General features: G+C 38.4%; 1 protein-coding gene across 3 annotated transcripts in view; it reads left to right on the top strand.

The window, feature by feature from the left end:
- Nucleotides 1–17,143, top strand: part of LOC104104982 (uncharacterized) — a 40,111-nt gene extending 22,968 nt beyond the window's left edge. For all 3 annotated transcript variants that reach the window (XM_070175445.1, XM_009613208.4, XM_009613217.4), the window contains one exon: nt 15,867–17,143. In XM_070175445.1, coding sequence (XP_070031546.1) covers nt 15,867–16,724 — 858 coding nt within the window. In that variant the 3' untranslated portion in view covers nt 16,725–17,143. The remainder of the gene's footprint in view (nt 1–15,866) is intronic.
- Nucleotides 17,144–20,027: the final 2,884 nt, after the last annotated feature.

Raw genomic sequence — 20,027 nt, 5'->3', positions numbered from 1 at the left:
GTATTGAGTTCTTATCTATGAGTTGCACTCCTCCTGAGTGCAATTTCTAATCAAATTCTCCGTTTTTCCAAAACAAACCCAAAAAATAAACAGAATAAGTTTAATTACTCACTAATCTCAATTGTGCTTCATGATCAGTCACTTTTTCCTTTGCCATCATATATGACATTACATTTCTGTTTTCAGAACTCATGTTTGTGATTTCAATTTCCCTCTCTTGCACCTTAAGGTTTTCCATATCCCTTGGATCACGGTTTTTTCCCCAACTATTCTCAGTTCTCATGACTTCATCTTCTGAGCTGCATGAAGTACCTAAATATTCAAAAATCTTTTGTTTTTGCTATTTTATTTTTGGTTACTTCATGAGTGTTGGATTATTATAGGGCATTTAGACGCTAAAATTTGTACCTTAAGTTGCATTTGATGTTATGAGTACTAAATTCTCATATATTAAGCAACTTCTGTATCATCTTTAAACTATGCTCTTCATTTCGAGGAAACATGTGCTTCACTTCTCAGTTCTCGCTTAAAGCCCTAGGAGTCTTGTCACCTTTTGTGCTTTTCGCTTTTATAAACACTGTTCTATACCCATTTTCTTCCAGAACAAAATGACCATTAGAAAATTACCCTACAATAGTACTTTGTTATCCTGTTTGTCATTTTGTGTGACTCGATGTAGACAACAATTTGTTCTTTTGAAGATGACCGGCTATGTTATCCAGTTTGTCGTTTTCAGTGACTAGATGTAGATATCAATTTGCAAGATGACTTATCTTCTTCAGGGAATATTTCCCAGCAACGCAGTGCGTGATGCGTGTTTTAGGTGCATGTCATAGACTTCAAACCCTGCTGACTGTCGTAGACAAAAATTTAGTATTTAAGGGGAGAAGGGTACGGTGGCAAGGCCCATTATCCATCGCGTTTTGAACCTTGCGTCATTGGCCCTTGGGATTTTCTCAGTTATCAAAAACAAAAAAAGAATTTCATCTGCGAAATGTCTTGATGAGATAACTAAGATCCTTCCTACCTTGTTTTGTACTATTTTCCAGCACCTTGACACTCATTTTACAGCAGTTTTTAATGTTGCTCAAAATCTCGTCTTAGGCGCTCTGCCATCACTAGTATAGGTGTTGGTCAAATAAAGGGGTGGGATAATTTGTTCTTTCCAAGTTCTTTTTTCTTAAATTAGAACCCTATTTATGTTTTGGGGGTCGTTTGGTTCACAATGTGTTAATTGATGAAACTAATGAGGGTTTCAAACAAAAGCTTGAGGACATGGAGAAGCACCTTGGAGAGTAAGAGCTTTAGGATAAGTAGAAGTAAGATTGAATACATGCACCGCAAGTTTAGTCAACATGAGAAGAACGAAGTTAAGGTAGATAGGATTGCAGTACCAAAATGCAAACAATTTAGATATTTAAGTTCGTTGTTTCAAGATAATGGAATGATAGATGAAGATGTTGCCCATAGGATTAAAACCAGATGGTTAAAAGGGAGAAGTGCTACGGTGGTGTTATGTGATAAAGGGATGCCTACCAAAGTAAAAGGTAAGTTTTATAGAACAACTATATGACCACAATGTTATATGGTAGTAAATGTTGGGCTGCTAAAGTCCGACATATTCGCAAGATGAGTGTTGTAGAGATGGGTATCTAAGATGGATATGCGTTCATACAAGATTAGATAGGATTAAAAATGACCACATTCGCAGAAGGTGCAAGTAGCACGCATTAAGGATCAAAAGAGAGAAGGTCACTTTAGATGGTTTTGTCATGTCTGCGTTGCCCCACGGAGACACCGGTCCGTAGGTGTGATACTATGGTGAGTAGAGGTGTTGAAAGGGGACTGGGTAGTCCTAAAATCACATGGGAGGAAGTCGTCTCGAAAGACCTATAAATCTTTGGAATCAATGCAGACTTGACTAAAGATAGGGTACTACAACAATAACAACATACACAGCAGGTAGAGAGGTTTCTGATAGACCCTCGGCTCAAGAAAAACGTTTCCAAAATAGGTTTGAAAAGAAAATACATGAATAAAAAAAGTTATGATGAATGTACTAAAGAAAAGAAAAGTATTGACAACAAAAATGTTAAAGATAACTTAAGTGAAAGAAACAACAATAGTGATAAAATTGAAGAATAAGATAATAATGGAATAATAATATTGCTACTAATAAGGAGAAGAGGGAACAAATAAAGTGCTCAAACTAGAACAATGCTCTCCCATAGAGAAGAGAGAAATCACTCGGCTACCTACTAACCTTCTACCCTGATCCTCGACCTCCATGCTTTCCTATCTAGGGTCATGTCCTCATTGAGCTGGAGATTGCCATGTCCTGTTTAATCACTTCTCCCCAATTCTTCCTCGGTCTACCTCTACTGTGAGAATGCACGAGAAAATATATTATTCACATGTATTGACAATGATACAATGAGTCCTGTATATAATGCATGTTCTACTCCTACTACATATTGGATTAAGGTTATTTACATGTAACTATTTAGCTACCAAGCTTACACTCCCCCTCAAGCCGGTGTATATAAATCATATGTACCGAACATGTTACATATATAACTAATACGAGGACCAGTGAGGGACTTGGTGAAAATATTAGCAAGCTGATCATTCGATTTCACAAATTTTGTAGCAATACCTCCTGAGAGTATCGTTTCTCTGACGAAGTGACAATCAATCTCAACGTGTTTAGTCCTCTCATGGAACGCCAGATTTGATGCAATATGAAGGGCATCTTGATTATCGCACACAAGTTCCATCTGGTTGATTTCACCAAATTTCAACTCCTTCTGCAATTGTTTGATCCAAATTAGTTCACATGTTGCCATAGCCATTGCTCGATATTCTGCTTCTGCACTGGACCGAGCAACTACATTCTGTTTCTTACTCTTCCAAGACACCAAATTGCCTCTTACTAAAACACAATATCCAAACGTAGAACATCTATCAGAAGGTGATCTTGCCCAATCAGCATATGAGTATCCAACGATCTGCTCATGGCCTCGATCCTCAAACAATAACCCTTTTCCTGGAGCTGATTTTATATACCGAAGAATGCGGACAACTGCATCCCAATGACTATCACAGGGAGAATCCATAAACTGACTTACAACACTCACAGGAAAGGAAATGTCAGGTCTAGTCACTGTGAGATAATTTAATTTACCAACCAGCCGTCTATATCTTGCAGGATCGCTAAGCAGCTCCCCCCGTCCTGGCAGAAGTTTAGAATTCGGATCTATCGGAGTGTCAATCGGTCTACAACCTGTCATTCCTGTCTCCTCAAGAATGTCTAAGGCATACTTCCGCTGTGATACCACAATACCTGAGCTAGACTGAGCGACCTCGATACCCAGAAAATACTTTAGTGTGCCCAGATCCTTAGTCTGAAAGTGTTGAAAGAGATGTTGCTTCAATTTAGTAATACCATCCTGATCATTGCCAGTAATAACAATATCGTCAACATAGACCACTAGATAAATACAGAGACTTGAAGCAGAATGCCGATAAAACACAGAGTGATCAGCTTCACTACGAGTAATGCCAAACTCCTGGATAACTGTGTTGAACTTACCAAACCAGGCTCGAGGAGACTGTTTTAGACCATAAAATGACCAGCGCAAACGACATACAAGGCCACGAGACTCCCCCTGAGCAACAAACCCAGGTGGTTGCTCCATATAAACTTCATCCTCAAGGTCACCGTATAGAAAAACATTCTTAATGTCCAGCGGATAGAGAGGCCAATGGCGAACATCAACCATGGATAGAAAAAGGCGGACTGATGCTATCTTAGCCACGGGAGAGAATGTATTACTGTAATCGAGCCCAAATATCTGAGTATATCCCTTGGCAACAAGACGAGCCTTAAGTCGATCAACCTTGACTACATACACCCAACGACAACCAACAGTAGATTTACCTGAAGGAAGAGGAGCGAGCTCCCAAGTACCACTCGTATGTAAAGCAGACATCTCGTCAATCATAGCATGTCTCCATCTTGGATGAGACAATGCTTTACCTGTAGACTTAGGGATGGAAACAAAGGACAAAGAAGATATAAAAGTATAATGGGGTGCTGACAGACGATAACTTAAACCGACATAATGGGGATTAGGATTAAGTGTCGTCCGTATACCTTTCCGAAGTGCAATCGGTGTACTAGGAAGAGACAAGTCCGTAGTAAGAGCAGGGTCAGGTGCAAGACTTGAATCAGCTGAGCCTGATGTTTGGCGCGGACGACGATGATAAGTCAAGAGTGGTGTTCCTGTGGCAGGGGATCTAGGAGGAGCCACACTAGACTCCTCAACGGTTGGAATGGGTAAGACTTCTGTGGCAGAAGGTGAAGGAGGAGCGATAGTTAACTCCTCAAAGATCGGTATAGGTAAGACCTCAGATATATCAAGGTGGTCAGAAGAGGCAAAGAAAGGTTTAGACTAAAAAAATGTGACGTCAGCTGACATAAGGTACCTACGAAGATCAGGTGAGTAATAACGATCTGAACACGAGAATAACTAAGGAAGACACACTTGAGAGCACGAGGAGCTAACTTATCTTTCCCAGGGGCTATGTTATGAACGAAACAAGTTCTCCCAAAAACACGAGGGGGAAGAGAGTATAAAGGTGACTGGGGGAACAATACTGAATACGGAATTTGATTCTGGATGGGAGATGAAGGCATCCGATTAACCAAATAACAAGCTGTGAGAACTGTATCGCCCCAAAAATGTAACAGAACATGAGATTCAATGAGAAGTGTGCGAGCAGTTTCGATGAGGTGCCTATTCTTTCTCTCTGCAGCCCCATTTTGCTGAGGGGTATAAGGACAAGAGGTCTGATGAATAATTCCTTGAGAAGTCATAAACTGCTGAAATTGAGAGGATAAATATTCTAAGGCATTATCACTGCGAAAAGTGCGAATAGAAACACCAAATTGATTTTTGATTTCAGCACAAAAATTCTGGAATATAGAAAATAACTCAGAACAATCTTTCATTAAGAAAAGCCAAGTACATCTTGAATAATCATCAATGAAACTAACAAAATAATGGATTCCCAAGGTTGAACTGACTCTACTAGGACCCATATATCATAATGAACTAAAGAAAAATCAGACTATGCATGACTCAATATTACGGGGAAAGGAGGCTCGGGTATGTTTCACGAGCTGACCAGACTCACAATCTAATGTAGATAAACTAGACAAACTAGGCACCATCTTCTGAAACTTGGATAAACTTGGATGTCCTAAACGTTTGTGAATTAGGTCTGGAGGATCTGTAACTAGACATGCCTTGGAGGGATTGAGTGAGCTAAGGTAGTAAAGGCCTTCTGATTCAAGTCATGTGCCAATCGTCTGTCCCGTACTGCGGTCCTACATAATAAAAGAATTTTCAATAAAATATATACCACAATGGAGGGCACGAGTCAAACGACTAACATATGCAAGACTAAAAGGACAACCAGGGACATAAAGAACGGAATCTAGAGTGATAGAGGGTAAAGGGCTAGCTAGTCCAACTCCTTTTGCTTTAGTTTGAAACCCATTGGCTAAAGTAACAGTGAGGAGACTGTGAATACACAATATTTGACAAAAGTGATTTATTACCAGAGATATGATCAGAAGCGCCCGAGTCCACGACCCATGGTCCGAGAGTACTAGATTGGGAAACACAAGCAAAAGAATTACCAGCAACAGAAGTATCAATCTGAGCAATAGAGGCTACTTGTGGAGATGTGGCTTACTTGCTCGGTACTGAAGGAACTCATTATATTCCCCTTCAGATAAAGAAAATCCCTGGTTACCTGTAGTCTCGGTCTGAGCAACATAAGCATTTTTGGGTGGACGACCATGTAAAGAATAGCACACGTCACGAGTTTGTCCAAGTTTATGACACTAAGAGCACTTGGGTCTAGATCTTCTAAAACGACCTCCTCCTCGTCTATTCTCCATAGTTTGAGATGCCCGATTGTCCACTGTCTGGGATGCGAGAACCTAAGTTGCTCGGACTCTTCACTTTCAGTGCCGCACCCGTGTCGACACGACGTGGGTGTGGGATCCGTGTCGGATCTGGTCAGCCGATTTTGGATACTTTGACCAAAATCAACGGAGAAATTTGGGACAGATACAATAATTTTTGAAAACAAATCAAAAGTTAGGGTGATATGGAAGAAAATGGAATACCTTGTATATATAAATTTCTATGTCTGTCCTTTTCCTTTTATCTCCTTCTAAAATTCTACTCTTGTTCAATATTTTCTCTTTCTCGGAATACCTTGTAAGTTTTTTACATAATGTCTCATAATTTAGGCATATTTTTATAACTCTATTTTTAAATAATTGAATTATTTTTAGCCGAATCCCCGCACCCGTATCCGTACCTGGATCTGTACCCCCGAATCTTTAAGGATCTGACCTCTAGATCCGCACCCGTATCGGACACCCACACCCGAGTCCGAGCAACTTAGGCGAGAACAGATGAGTCAAGTGTCTGTAATGAGATCACTGGGTGACTTGGTGGTGCAGCAAGGCGAAGTAATCGAGAGAATAATTCATCAACTGCGGGGACAGTCGGACTAGTCAAAATCTTATTGCGTACTGAATCAAGATCATTAGGAAGTCCAGCGAGAGTAAGAACTAGAAACATCTTTTGTCGCTGCTCTTGTTGCTTTTCAACACTAGCAGAAACTGGCATCAACTTCTCAAATTCCTCCATGACTGCCTGTACTTGTCCCAAGTAAGTAGACATATCTAATTCCTGTTTCTTTAAATTTGTCATCCACGATATCACATCATAGAAACGAGATATGTCATTAGATAAAGTGCGAACCTTTTCCCAAACCAAATAATATGTCTGGAATGGACGAAACAAGGGTATCAACTTGGAATCAATAGATCGCCACAAAATACTGAATAATTGAGCATCAATCTTCTCCCAAAGCGCTTTGACCTTTTCATCTCCTTTGCTAGACTTCTTGATTAAATGATCTTGAACACCTTCACCTTTACACCACAACTCGATAGACGAAGCCCAAGCTAAGTAGTTTGAACTTCCCATTAAGGGTGATGAGGTAAATCATAACACCGGATGTGGCTCACCACCACGACTTTGATTCTATGTGAGAATGTACGGGAAAATATATTATTCACATGTATTGACAATGATACAATGAATCCTATATATATATAATACATGTTCTACTCCTACATATGGGATTAAGGTTATTTACATGTAACTATTTAACTACCAAACTAACATCTACCTCTCCGTAGACCTAACACTGCCAACCTCTTACACCTCCTCACTGGGCATCTGTGCTCTTCCTCTTCACATGCCCAAATTATCTCAGTGTCACTTCCCTCATTTTGTCCACCACAGAGGCCACTCCCACCTTGCCTCGTATATCTTCGTTCCTAATCTTATCTCTCTTGGTATGCCCACATATTCATCTAAGCATTCTCATTTCTGCTACTTTCATCTTCTGACTGTTTAAGTTTTTGACTGGCCAACACTCTGTCCCATATAACATAGTTGGTCTAACAATCACTCTATATAACTTATCTTTTAAGTCTCAGTGACACATTCTCATCACATAGAACACCGGATGCGAGCCTCTATTTCATTCTCCCCGCTCCAATATGATGTGTGACATCATCGTCGATTTTCCTATTTCCTTGGATTATTGATCCAAGATACTTGAAGCTTCCTGTCCTTGGGATGACTTGTGTGTCTATCCTCACTTCCACATCCGCCTTGTTAAGATCGGGTTACCGGGTAGTGCGGAATTTAGCCAAACAACGTTATAATGACAATAACAAAGACAATGCAAGTTGATAATAACGACAATTAAAGAAGATAAAGAAGACACAAATTTAACGTGGTTCGGTCAAGGTGACCTACGTCCACAAGCGGAGAAGAGTAATTTTACTATACCAACAAGAGTACAAAATTAGAGTAAATACTCTAGTTAGCCCCAAATACCCCAAGAGAATAACCTAACAAGATCACTCCAAAGAAAATGTTCACACAAAATACTCTTGAATTAGTGTGTTTGCAAAATACTCTATAATGAAATACTCTATGCTGAAATAAAGGAGGAGAAAGAAAGACAAGAGTGAAAAGCTCTTGAATTGGTGTGTTTGCAAATGAGGAGAAACTCCTCTATTTATAGCAAGAAATCCTTGGCCTAATAGTGGATATTATGTCATGGCAAATGTCATGATCCACAATTTTTGTTATAATAGATATTATGTTATGGCAAATGTCATGAAAATTTGGCCATATTACAAATCTCCACCTTGGCCTAATTTCGGCTTATATATAGTAAATTTGCTCCACCTTCTCCGCAAAAACCCCAATGGGCTAAATCATTCTTCATAAATGCCAATCAAGTTCACGCAAAGCTTGAACTTGGACACTGAAAGAGGTTTTGTGAACATGTCAGCAGGATTGTCTCTAGTGTTGATCTTCTGAACAGAGACTTTTCCTTCAGCAATGGTTTCTCGGATGAAATGATACTTTATATCAATGTGCTTCGTCCTCTCATGATACATTTGATCTTTAGTCAAGTGAATGGCACTTTGACTATCACAGAAAATGGTAATACCACCTTGGTGTAAACTGAGTTTCGCAAATAGACCCTTCAACCATAAAGCTTCTTTGATCGCCTCGGTCACTGCCATATATTCTGCTTCGGTAGTAGATAAAGCTACTACATGTTGTAATGTAGCTTTACGACTAATAGCGCAACCACCGATGCAAAATACATAGCCTATCAGTGATCTTCTTTTGTCAAGATCACCTGCATAATCTGAGTCCACAAAACCAACCAAAGTGTTAGTATTTCTCCCAAACTCCAAACATGTATTTGAAGTACCTCGCAAGTATCTGAGAATCCATTTCACAGCATGCCAATGTGCTTTACCAAGGCAAGCCATATACCGGTTTACCACGCTCACTGCTTGTGAAATGTCTGAACGTGTACAAACCATTGCATATATAATATTGCCGACTGCACTGGAATAAGGAACTTGTGCCATGTACCTCTCTTCTTCCTCTGACTGCGGGGACTGAGCAGCAAGAGGGGTACTAACTGGTTTAGCATCTTTCATGTCAAACCTCTCCAAGACTTTCTCCAAGTACTTCTTCTGGGTCAGAAATAGCCTGTTGGCTTTTTGATCTCTTTTGATCTCCATGCCAAGGATTTTCTTAGCTGCTCCCAAATCTTTCATCTCAAATTCACTTTTCAGCTGACTTTTCAAATTGTGAATTTCTGTTAAATCCTTAGCAGCAATGAGCATGTCATCAACATATAATAATAGGTACACAAATGAACCATCATTTAACTTCCAGAAGTAAACACAACTATCATACATGCTCCTCGAATAACCATGACCCAACATAAAGGAATCAAACCTTTTATACCGTTGTCTTGGAGACTGCTTTAATCCGTACAGGGATTTCTTCAACAAGCAAACATGATCTTTTCCTTCAATTTCAAATCCTTCAGGTTGATGCATGTATATTTGTTCCTCAAGTTCGCCATGTAAGAAAGCTGTCTTAACATCAAGTTGTTCTAATTCCAAATCATGCATGGCAACGAAGGCAAGAAAGACACGAATAGAGTTATGTTTAACAATAGGTGAGAAAATATCATTAAAATCAACTCCTTGTACCTGACTATAGCCCTTTGCAACTAATTCGTGCCTTATACCTCGCATCTTCAACCCCTGGAATGCCATCCTTTTTCTTGAAGACCCATTTGCAACCAACAATTCTTTTTCCTGATGGCGGCTTCACAAGAGACCAAGTACCATTCTTGCGGAGAGACTCAATTTCTTCATTCATTGCAATCAGCCACTTGGCTGAGTCAGCACCAGAAACTGCTTCTGAATATTTTGATGGTTCTTCAATTTCTTCAGTTTCCTGTGCAACTGAAAAAGCAAATGCAACATAATCTCCAAACCTTAATGGTTGTTTACCTTCTCTTCTTGGTCTATGTTTGGCTATAGAATATCCTCTTCTTCTGGTTCAACTTCAGGAGTCTAAACTTCAGGAATTTCAGCTTCTGTCTCAACTTCAGGAGTTTCAACTGTATTTTGTTCCAAAGTTGATGAGCTTGGCTCAGAAGGAATGCCAATCTCAATCTCTACCTGGTTCTGTGTACTCTTTCCTTTATCTGTATTACAAGAACTAGAAGACTCTTTTTAAAATGTAACATAGAGGATTCATCAAAGGTTACATCTCTGCTAATTATAAATTTTGGTGTCTTGGGATCAGGATACCATAGTCGGTATCCTTTCACCCCAGATGCATACCCAAGGAAAATACATTTTTTAGCCCTTGGCTCTAATTTTTCATCATTTACATGCATGTATGCAGGGCAACCAAATATCTTTAAATCAGAATAATTAGCAGGAGTACCTGACCACATTTCCTCTGGAGTCTTAAAGTTCAAAGGTGCAGAAGGAGCTCGGTTGACAATATAACAAGCTGTAGAGATAGCTTCTGCCCAAAAGGCGTTTGTCAACCCAGCATTTGAAATCATGCAACGAGCCACTTTCCAAAAGAGTTCTATTCATCCTTTCTGCCACATCATTTTGCTGAGGTGTCATTCTCACAGTACGATGTCGAGCAATTCCTTCATTCTTGCAAAATTCGTTGAATTCATCATTACAAAATTCCAAGCCATTATCTGTTCTAAGCCGCTTAACCTGTTTTTCTGTTTGCTTCTCGATCAAAACTTTCCATTGTTTGAAATTTAAGAAAACATCACTTTTATTTTTCAGGAAATAAACCCAAACTTTCCTTGAATAATCATCAATGAAAGTTAACATATACCTGGCACCACCTTTTGATGGGGTACGTGAAGGACCCCAAAGATCTGAATGAATGCAATACAAAGTACCTTTTGTTCTATGAATCGCTGGAGATTTGAAGCTGACTCTTTTCTGCTCCCCGAACACACAATGTTTACAGAACTCTATATTTCCGGTACTTTGGCCACGTAATAGACCTCTTTTGCTGAGGATGGAAAGACCTTTTTCACTCATATGCCCCAATCGCATATTCCACAATTTGGTAATGTCAGAATCTGATTTATCTGATATTGAAACTGCAACAGCACCTGTAACAGTAGATCCCAAAAGAGTATACAACGTACCAGATTTGCGTGCTTTCATGATCACAAGAGCACTATGAGAAATTTTCAGAACTCCACCTTCACTTGTGTACTTGCACCCAAGAGATTCTAGAGTGCCCAAATAGATGAGATTTTTCTTCAAGTCAGGAACATGTCTAACATCGGTGAGAGTTCTTACCACACCATCGTGCATTTTGATTCGGATTGTACCTTTTCCAATAACTTTGCAGGCAGCATTGTTGCTCATCAAGACAACTCCACCTCCAATAGATTCATATGTGATAAATAAATCCCGACTGGGACTCATATGATAAGAACAACCCGAATCTAAAATCCACTCATTGTTAGATTTGAAACTAGTATTAGTTGCTAAAAAAATAGTTCCCTCAGTCTCATCAACAGCTACACTTGCTTCGGCAGTGTTAATATTTTTGTGCTCATTTTTCTTTTCTGTATGCTTTTCTTTGTTTTTCAATTTAAAGCATTCAGAAATAATGTGACCTTTCTTATGATAATATTTGCACATGACATTTCTGTATCTAGATTTTGACCTTGATTTAGGTTTCTCACTACTTGAATCTTTCTTATTGGATCTACCTCTTATGAATAAGCCTTCCCCTTGGTTCCCACTAGATTCCCCAGTAATATCTCTATCTATTTGTTCTTTTGGTAAAGCATGTTTTCTACTGTTCTTTTCATATATAGGATTTTAAGTTTTTCCCATATGCCTTTGGTTGAGCTTTCTGCTGCAACTTCACGCAAAACCTCATTTGAAAGATCTAAAATAATACCTGCTTTTGCCTTTTTGTCTATGACGGCAAACTTCTCGTCCGTCATTTTATCCGGCATTTCTCCTTTCCTTGTAGTGCCAAATCTAAGCCATCCTGAATTAGGATAGCTTCAATCTTTAATTGCCACATTCCGAAGTTTGCACTTCTGTCAAATTTCTCAACATAAGACTTTGTTTAGAGTCATTTTGGCTATTTAAATTAACCCGGTTAGATCTGGCTCTGATACCAATTTGTTAGGATCGGGTTACCGGGTAGTGCAGAATTTAGCCAAACAACGTTATAATGACAATAACAAAGACAATGCAAGTTGATAATAACGACAATTAAAGAAGATAAAGAAGACACAAATTTAACGTGGTTCGGTCAAGGTGACCTACGTCCACAAGCGGAGGAGCAATTTTACTATACCAATGAATTCATGAGTTTTGTCAAGTGAAATTGGTGACGAAAATGGAGAAGACATCAGTAATGGAGGAAACGGATAAGGGGGAAAGAAAAAGGAAAAAAAAAAGAGAAGAAAAGAAAAAAGAAGAAAGAGAAGAGAAAGGTAAAGAAAAAAAGTACTAATAAAAAGAAAATAGTGTTTGTAATACACTTTAATACAATTAACGAAAGAGCTAATTAGTTTGGGTGGATTCTGTTTCGAAAAGGGCATATATGGGCCAACTGTGTAACTCTAAGGGCATATATGGACCAACTATGTGACGGTAAGGGCATATTTGAGCTAAAGTATTAACGAAGGGCAAATGTGCTCAATTTCGTATAGTACAAGGGCATATTTGGACCTTTGCCCTTTTTTTATAATGGATATTATGTCATGGCAAATGTCATGAAAATTTGGCCATATTACACGCCTCATGTGATGTGTCATTGAACTTGCACTCCATGTACTCTGTTTTAGTCCTGCTCAACCTAACCTTTAGACTCTAGGGTGTGTCTCCAAACCTCCCGTCTATCGTTAATTCTGCAGCGTGTCTCATCAATCAATACTATGTAATCTGCAAATAACATACACCATGTTACCTCCCCTTGCATATGCTGTGTCAATTCATCACCACCAAGTCAAATAAAAACGGGCTAAGAGTTGATCCATGATGCAACCCCATTTCAACTGGGAAGTGCTCCGAGTCTCTTCCCACTGTTCCGAGTTCTGACTCGGATCTTGGTTCCATCATACTTGTCCTTAATCGCTCTAGTGTGCCACATGTACATCTCTTGACTCCAAGCATCTCCATAAAATCTCCTGGTACTTTGTCGTATGCCTTTTCTAAGCTACCATATGCAAGTCTCTTTTCCTATCCCTATACTGCTCTAACAATCTCCTTAAAAGAGCTAAAGATAGGGTACAATGGAAGAAAAAGATCCATAAAGGTGATACTTACTAGTTAGGAATAGGCTTTAAATTTGTTAAAGAACTTTTATTGTTATTACTATTTATTATATTATTATTATTCATATATATATATTTAACTTATTTTTACTACTATTATTTTATTTGGTATGATTATGATATGAGTTGAGCTTAAAGAAGTGGGGATTTATATCGTCGACCCTAATGTTTTTGGGGATTGAAGCGTAGTAGTTGTTGGGTCGTTTGGTTCAAAATCAAAGTATGCAGGGATTGTAATGCAAAGATAATATAATGCAGGATTTAGTTTTGCAGAAATTGTCTTACTCGACAAAAATAAAAGTAATATAGAAGTTGTAATACATGGATTGTAATATAGGGAGTAGAAATGTAGGAATTGTAATGGATTGGTTATTCCTCATGATGTTTGGTTTGTTATATTAAGAGCCCGTTTGGACATAAAGATATTTTTCCCTTTTTTCCAAAAACAATTCACTTTCTTTCGAAATCAGCGTTTGTTCATAAAATTTTTAATTTTTACTTGAAGATGCATTTTGGAAATTTCCGAAAATTTGAAAAACTCCAAAAAGCTGTTTTTCAAAATTTTCATTCAAATCACTCACAAAACTTCTAAAACAACCCAAAATTATATTCATGTCCAAACACAACTACTCTAAATTTCAAATACCATTTTCCCTTGAAAAATATTTTCCTCCTATTTTGGAATTTTACAATTCTTATGTCCAAACGCCCACTAAAACTTACTAGTATACGAAATATAATTTAATATATTGCTTTAATTTTTACAATAAAATTTAGGTGTGTTTGCTATTATAGCCTTGAACTTCTTTATCTTTGTACATTTTAGTTTAAAAATCTTTGTCTACTCACTGAAACTATATTTATGAAATTTAACATTTTAATATCATAATGGATATAATATTTTATATCATGCAATGTGGAAGTCGATGACAACTATCTAAAGGAGGCATAATATCATAAAACCATGTACTACTAATTTCTAAAAGGAAATTTTTTAGTTGAGTAAATCTGTTGCTGTACTCTGGTTTTAGAATAACCTGAAATAAAAGAAAACCAAATTAGTCTTAGGCGTGTAACATTTAAAAGAAAAATAGAAACAATCAAGAAATTTGCTCCTAGAGTTATTGAAGAAATCCAGACAAACTACACAAAGTATAGTGTGGCATGTTTTTTTAGGGAAAAGAAGATTAGTCTGAATGATATAAGGGCATTTTTGTCATTTTAGTTATTTTGATCCATATATTGCATAACTTATGCTGGTATTACTAAAGAGGAACAGTAAATTGTTAACCAAACTAAGTATTAGCAATGCTGAATTGTATGTGGATATTAAAGTCGGTGACTCGAACAATTTATGTTGAATTGTATGCTGAGATTAATTCTCCTTGTACACCCAACCAAACGGGCCCTTAAAATATTTGGTTTGTGTCCCTCAGAAGAGTGACTTGAGAGGGATCAAAAAGCAATGTCCTATTCGTTTCAAATAGGGTGAAAGTAGTGATCGTGATGTCTGTTATGACTCATGACTGGTGTCAATTCTTCAATGGCACGCTAGGTTGATTCTCTCGATCTATTATCATTGAATGTTGGACACGTCAGCAGTAGCATATATTCAGATTGCTAGCATTGCCATCGCAGACAAGGTTGATTCTGTCGACCTACTATCATTGAATGTAAGCTTGTTCCTGCACCCAAGGGTGTGACCTAGTGATCAATGAAGTGGGTGCGAACCATGAGGTCTCCAAAAAGCACTAGGTGATTTCTTCCCATCTATCTAAGTCTTGGTGGATAGAGTTACCTGGTACCTGTTGCTGGTGGGAGGTTGTAGGTATCTCGTGGAATTAGTCGAGGTACGCGCAAGCTGGCCTGGACACCACGGTTGTCCAAAAAACAAATGTAAGCTTGTTCCTGCTAATGACACGTTTGAATGCTTGGCATTGGTGTGCTTGCACCCTCGATCATTGGTGGGATTCCAATAAACCACAGTATGATTGTGTTTTTCTGTTGATTGTATTCTTCTGCGCTGGTTGGTTTTGGTTCATGTATTAGTGCGATTCCAAATATACACACAAGAAAAGAGTACTTGTGCTACCTCTATCATTTTCTTCCACGTTAAGGAGAACAGGCACGTCTCTCTTCCTTTATGTATAAGCTGTGCATATTTGAGTTCTTATAGTTTGAAATCTTTGGGTTTCTCAAGTCCTTTGAGCATTGTCGTTCAACTAGTTTGATTCAAAGTAGTCTTAAAACTACCATATCTCCATCTTTTGACCCTGAATTTTAATCATCTGCAAATATGTAATCATTGGATAGCGTACATAATATGAGAACTTTTGTTATGATTCCATCTTTATTTTCTCTGGAAGTTTGCTGCAATCCTATTCTGAAAGGTGAAAATATGTGTTAACGTGTTCCTTGATTCTTTAAAAGTCTTTTCCTATGGTATTTCTGTTTCCTTACGTAACATACAAACTAATGTTAGTTCCTTGATGGGATTGGGATTGACACAGCTGTTTGACTTGCAGGTTGCACGTGGTCAGATCGAACTAGCAAAAAATGTAAGACAGAGGCTGACATCTCCCAATGTTGCTGCTCCACCATTGAGTACTGGTATCCTTCCAGTTGATGGCACAAGAGCAACTGAACCAACCCCGCCTTCACTGCAATTACCCAACATGCCTCCTTTGCCTCCACCTCCCAATCCTTTGACTTCTTTTGCAAATTCCAAAACTAATGAAGAGGAAAGCAAAAGGGCGGCAGCAGCTCTTGCTGCAAAACTTGCTGCTTCAACATCTTCTGCTCAAATGTTGACCTCTGTTCTTTCGTCTCTTGTTGCTGAAGAAGCTGCGTCACTGAGCAGTGGATTGAAATCAACTGGTTTCTCTTCTAGCTTACCTTTTGCATCTCCAGAGAAACGGCTCAAGTTAGACAAGCCAATGACTTTTTCTGATATGAACAGTTCCGAAGGGGGTAATTCCACTTACTTCACTTCATCACAGAAACCGATTACTAGCATTCCTCTTGCCCCTTCCTCAGGCTTACAATCGTCAAACCAGATACAAGCTCCGTTTCCACCACCACCACCTCCACCACCACCTTTACCTCCAGCAAATTCCACTGGAAGTCAGTTAGGTCAGTCTGCAGCTATGATGATGGGGATGATGCCCTATGGATATAGTGCCGGCTGCCTTCAGCCACCTCAAATTGCAATGGGACTGAGGCCGCCTCCACCACTACCCCAGCAAGCACAACAGCAGCAACTGCAGACTCAGCAGCCACAATCTCAACAGCAGCCTGCCAATGGTGGATTTTATCGTCCACCTGGTATTGGATTCTATGGACAGACCCATCAGCAGACAACACCAGCAGCACCCAGGCAGTAAATCCCTTTGGAATAGGGAGCACATGTTACATTGTACATTAATAGTAAAAGTAGACTAGTTCTAGTTACTGTTTCCCTTCTCCTTCATACTTTTGTGCACCTGATATCCTCTGCAATCCCCAAGCCCTCCTTCGAACCTCCACCTCTGTTGCTTAACCAAAGTGCCCTTTGTGTTGAAGTATTGGGTGTTTTGCATCCATTAAAGCGTACCTGTAACCTAATGTCTAGGTGTCCGTATAATTAGTTGTAGATTGAAGGTCCATGTACTTAATATCTTCAGAACCTTGAGCAGAAAGAAACTAGTAGGTGAAATTTTAGCCTGTTTCTGCTGCTTGGACCTTTCTATTAGTACTTTTGAATGCTTAAAACTGTGTAATCATGCGATTTCACTTAAGTTCTATGATCTCTGTATGTCATGGATATCTCCTCCCAAATACGTCTGCTGGCCAAACCAAAACCGTATTAAATTAGCAAGTAAAGATGGTTGATGCTTGATATATCCACTATGATAATTTTGGTAACTTGGATGAGTTGCTTTGCATGCCGTTTGAAAGGTCACTGGGACCTTAAAAAATCACCTCCTAAAGTTGGAACCCTCCTGTATAGTTGAAGAAAATGGATAACCAATGAATTGGGTTTAACTTTTATAAGTTTGGGAGACTAGGAGTTCTCTCCAGAGTGATCATATTCAAAAAGTGATACTATAAATATTCATATTATCAGCCGGTTAATTCTTTTTTTATCCGTATTAAATATGGGTCGGGTCGAATAATTTATCCGTTTTTGCATTACCCATTTTTGATCCGAACCATATCCGACCCGACTCTGTTTGCGACCCCTAGTCCTACTTTTGTTGGCCTACCATCCCATTAAAATTTAATCCAAAATTTCAGTATTTTTTCGCTCTCTAACATCTGCCTTTCAGCCTTTATGGTTAAGTTCCAAACTCCAGCTTGTAAAAGCGAAAAAGATTTGAAATGTACATTCTTGACTTAGCTTGATGTTAAGTTTAGTATGCATATATAGAAAGACTTTTACCACAAGATGGTTGTAGCATTAAAATGTTGCAATAGGTGCAGCACTCGAAATTCTGATGTGACATTGTCTTTATTACTAGACAATCTGAAACCCCAGGTACATAACCAACTCACATTGGAACAATATTTCATATACATTCCGCCACAGCAGTAACAGTTGATAGCATCTACTATTTCTATTTTAAGTGCATATATTCTAAGTACGCCTACATGTTACTGAAATACAAGTCAGCAGCAAAGAAGTAAGAAGAAGTGGGGTGAATAAGGACGAATCAAACAATCCCGATCTCTCAAACTTGCATTTGGTAATTTGCAGCAACAGCTCATCAACTACATGGATTCAAGACAGTCTCAAACTAACAATATTTCACACCAAAATGAACTGTACTTGTTCCCGTCTGATATAGAAAAGCTAATATTATTCACCAGTGGAATGATTTTCGAGATTGAAGGTAAATACAGGCTACAAGAGCTTGATACCGTAATGCGACTCACATCAATGAAAAGCCATAAACTGCAAAAGGTATATACTCCACCTCGAGTAGTCCTTTCTATAAATTAAGGTCTGTTTTTAAAGGATGTAAAGATGACATTGTCAAATATGTCAGTGAAGACTATAAAAACAATAATCTGCTAATCAAGAACTTCATAGATTTTGGGGCAAGATCACCTTGCAGTAACAGTGAATTCAACTACTGAGTAAGAAAGTGAAGCAACAGACAGTCTTAAACCAGAACCACCAGAAAACGAAGCAACAGATAGGCTTATACCAAAAACCACTAGAACCTAGAGCAGACACTTATAGTAAAGATTAACTGATATAAGCTCAAAATATTGGTTGTGTGAGCTCGCTATAAACCTCCAAACAAACACACTTAGCTTCCCTTTCCCCAAGCTAATTAATTCTCCTCAGCCACCCGCGTACATTTTCTTTAAACAGTTCAGCCAAATTGCCATCCACAAAGGGAAAAACATTTGCTTCCCGTCGACATGCAGATATTTCCAAAATGATTTTTAACTTCTAATAAATGGCATATTCTTGTAATATGAAGGAAGTACATATAAGACAAGTTTGGAACATATTAAGAAATAACATCAAAAACAGCTTCAAGGAAAACATGGGATGCTAAAGAATTTCAACGAGCAGAATGTTGAAATAGAATACATTTAAATTACATCATTTTTACTCTGTGCTCCCCCCCCCCCCCCCCCCCCCACACACACACACACCAAAAAAAAGAAGAGGAAAAGGTCTTCTGTCTTTTTTTGTTTCCGGAAGTGAAGCTAAAATAGAATTGAAAAGAGAGCCTAGACAGAGCACAAACTGCTTCTTGAGAAAACAGGAAAGCAAGAGAGGTTGAGAGTTATTTTCACAATCACAATATAGCTAAAGGAGAGCCAAGATGTAGAATAGCATAGTCAATGCTAGTTTTAGAAATTGAGAGCGTCTCTCCTGTTCATACCAATAATGTCTTTTGGCACCCTATTTTTATCTACCTCTGCTAAAACTCGGCGCTTCAATCAAATCCTTCACTTATGTTGGCATCCTCCTTAGCTCACCCAAGAGGCGGATTTAGGATTTCTAATAACATGGGTGCGCTACTAAAAAAAAAGGAGGAAAAATGTATTAAGTAGAAATTGATTTCTATTCTTTTAAATAATTCAATTAACCTTCAACCAAATGCATCATTCAACCTCCTTGAAACATGAGTGTCAACAGTTAAATATTAAACTAATTTTAGAAAATACGTACATAAAATATCTAATTTTACGGAAAGACCACGGGTTCACGTGCCCCATATTTTTGCCTATAAATCCGCCCCTGGCTCACCCGCACCCTTAGGTATTGGGTGGGGCAGATCTGTCATCATTCTTCACCGTCCTTCCTAATACTCCCTCCGTTTCAATTTATGCGAACGCATTTGACTAGACACGTAGTTTAAGAAAAGAATGAAGACTTTTAAACTTAAGGTGTAAAATGAGACACATATATATTGTGTGACTATAAATCATTACATAAAGGTAAATTATTTCCAAATAAGGAAATGCGTCATTCTTTTTTGCACAGACTAAAAATGAAATAGGTTCTGAGTAAATAAGTTACCTGAAGGCATGGATGAAGATACAAGCATTATTACTAGAAGGAAAAAATGAATCTTAAGCACGGCCTCGGAAAGCAAAAAAAGGATTGAAGCAAAAGAGAAATTAAGTGCTTTTAAAGCAAATGAAGGAAAACAAAAAGAAGAAAAAGACTAAATCTGACCTTC

The sequence above is a fragment of the Nicotiana tomentosiformis genome, chromosome 5 (genome assembly GCF_000390325.3).
Source record: "Nicotiana tomentosiformis chromosome 5, ASM39032v3, whole genome shotgun sequence".
NCBI classification, from domain to species: Eukaryota; Viridiplantae; Streptophyta; class Magnoliopsida; order Solanales; family Solanaceae; genus Nicotiana; species Nicotiana tomentosiformis.
The sequence above is the reverse complement of the archived record's forward strand: the minus strand, read 5'-3'. Positions and strand labels throughout refer to the sequence as shown.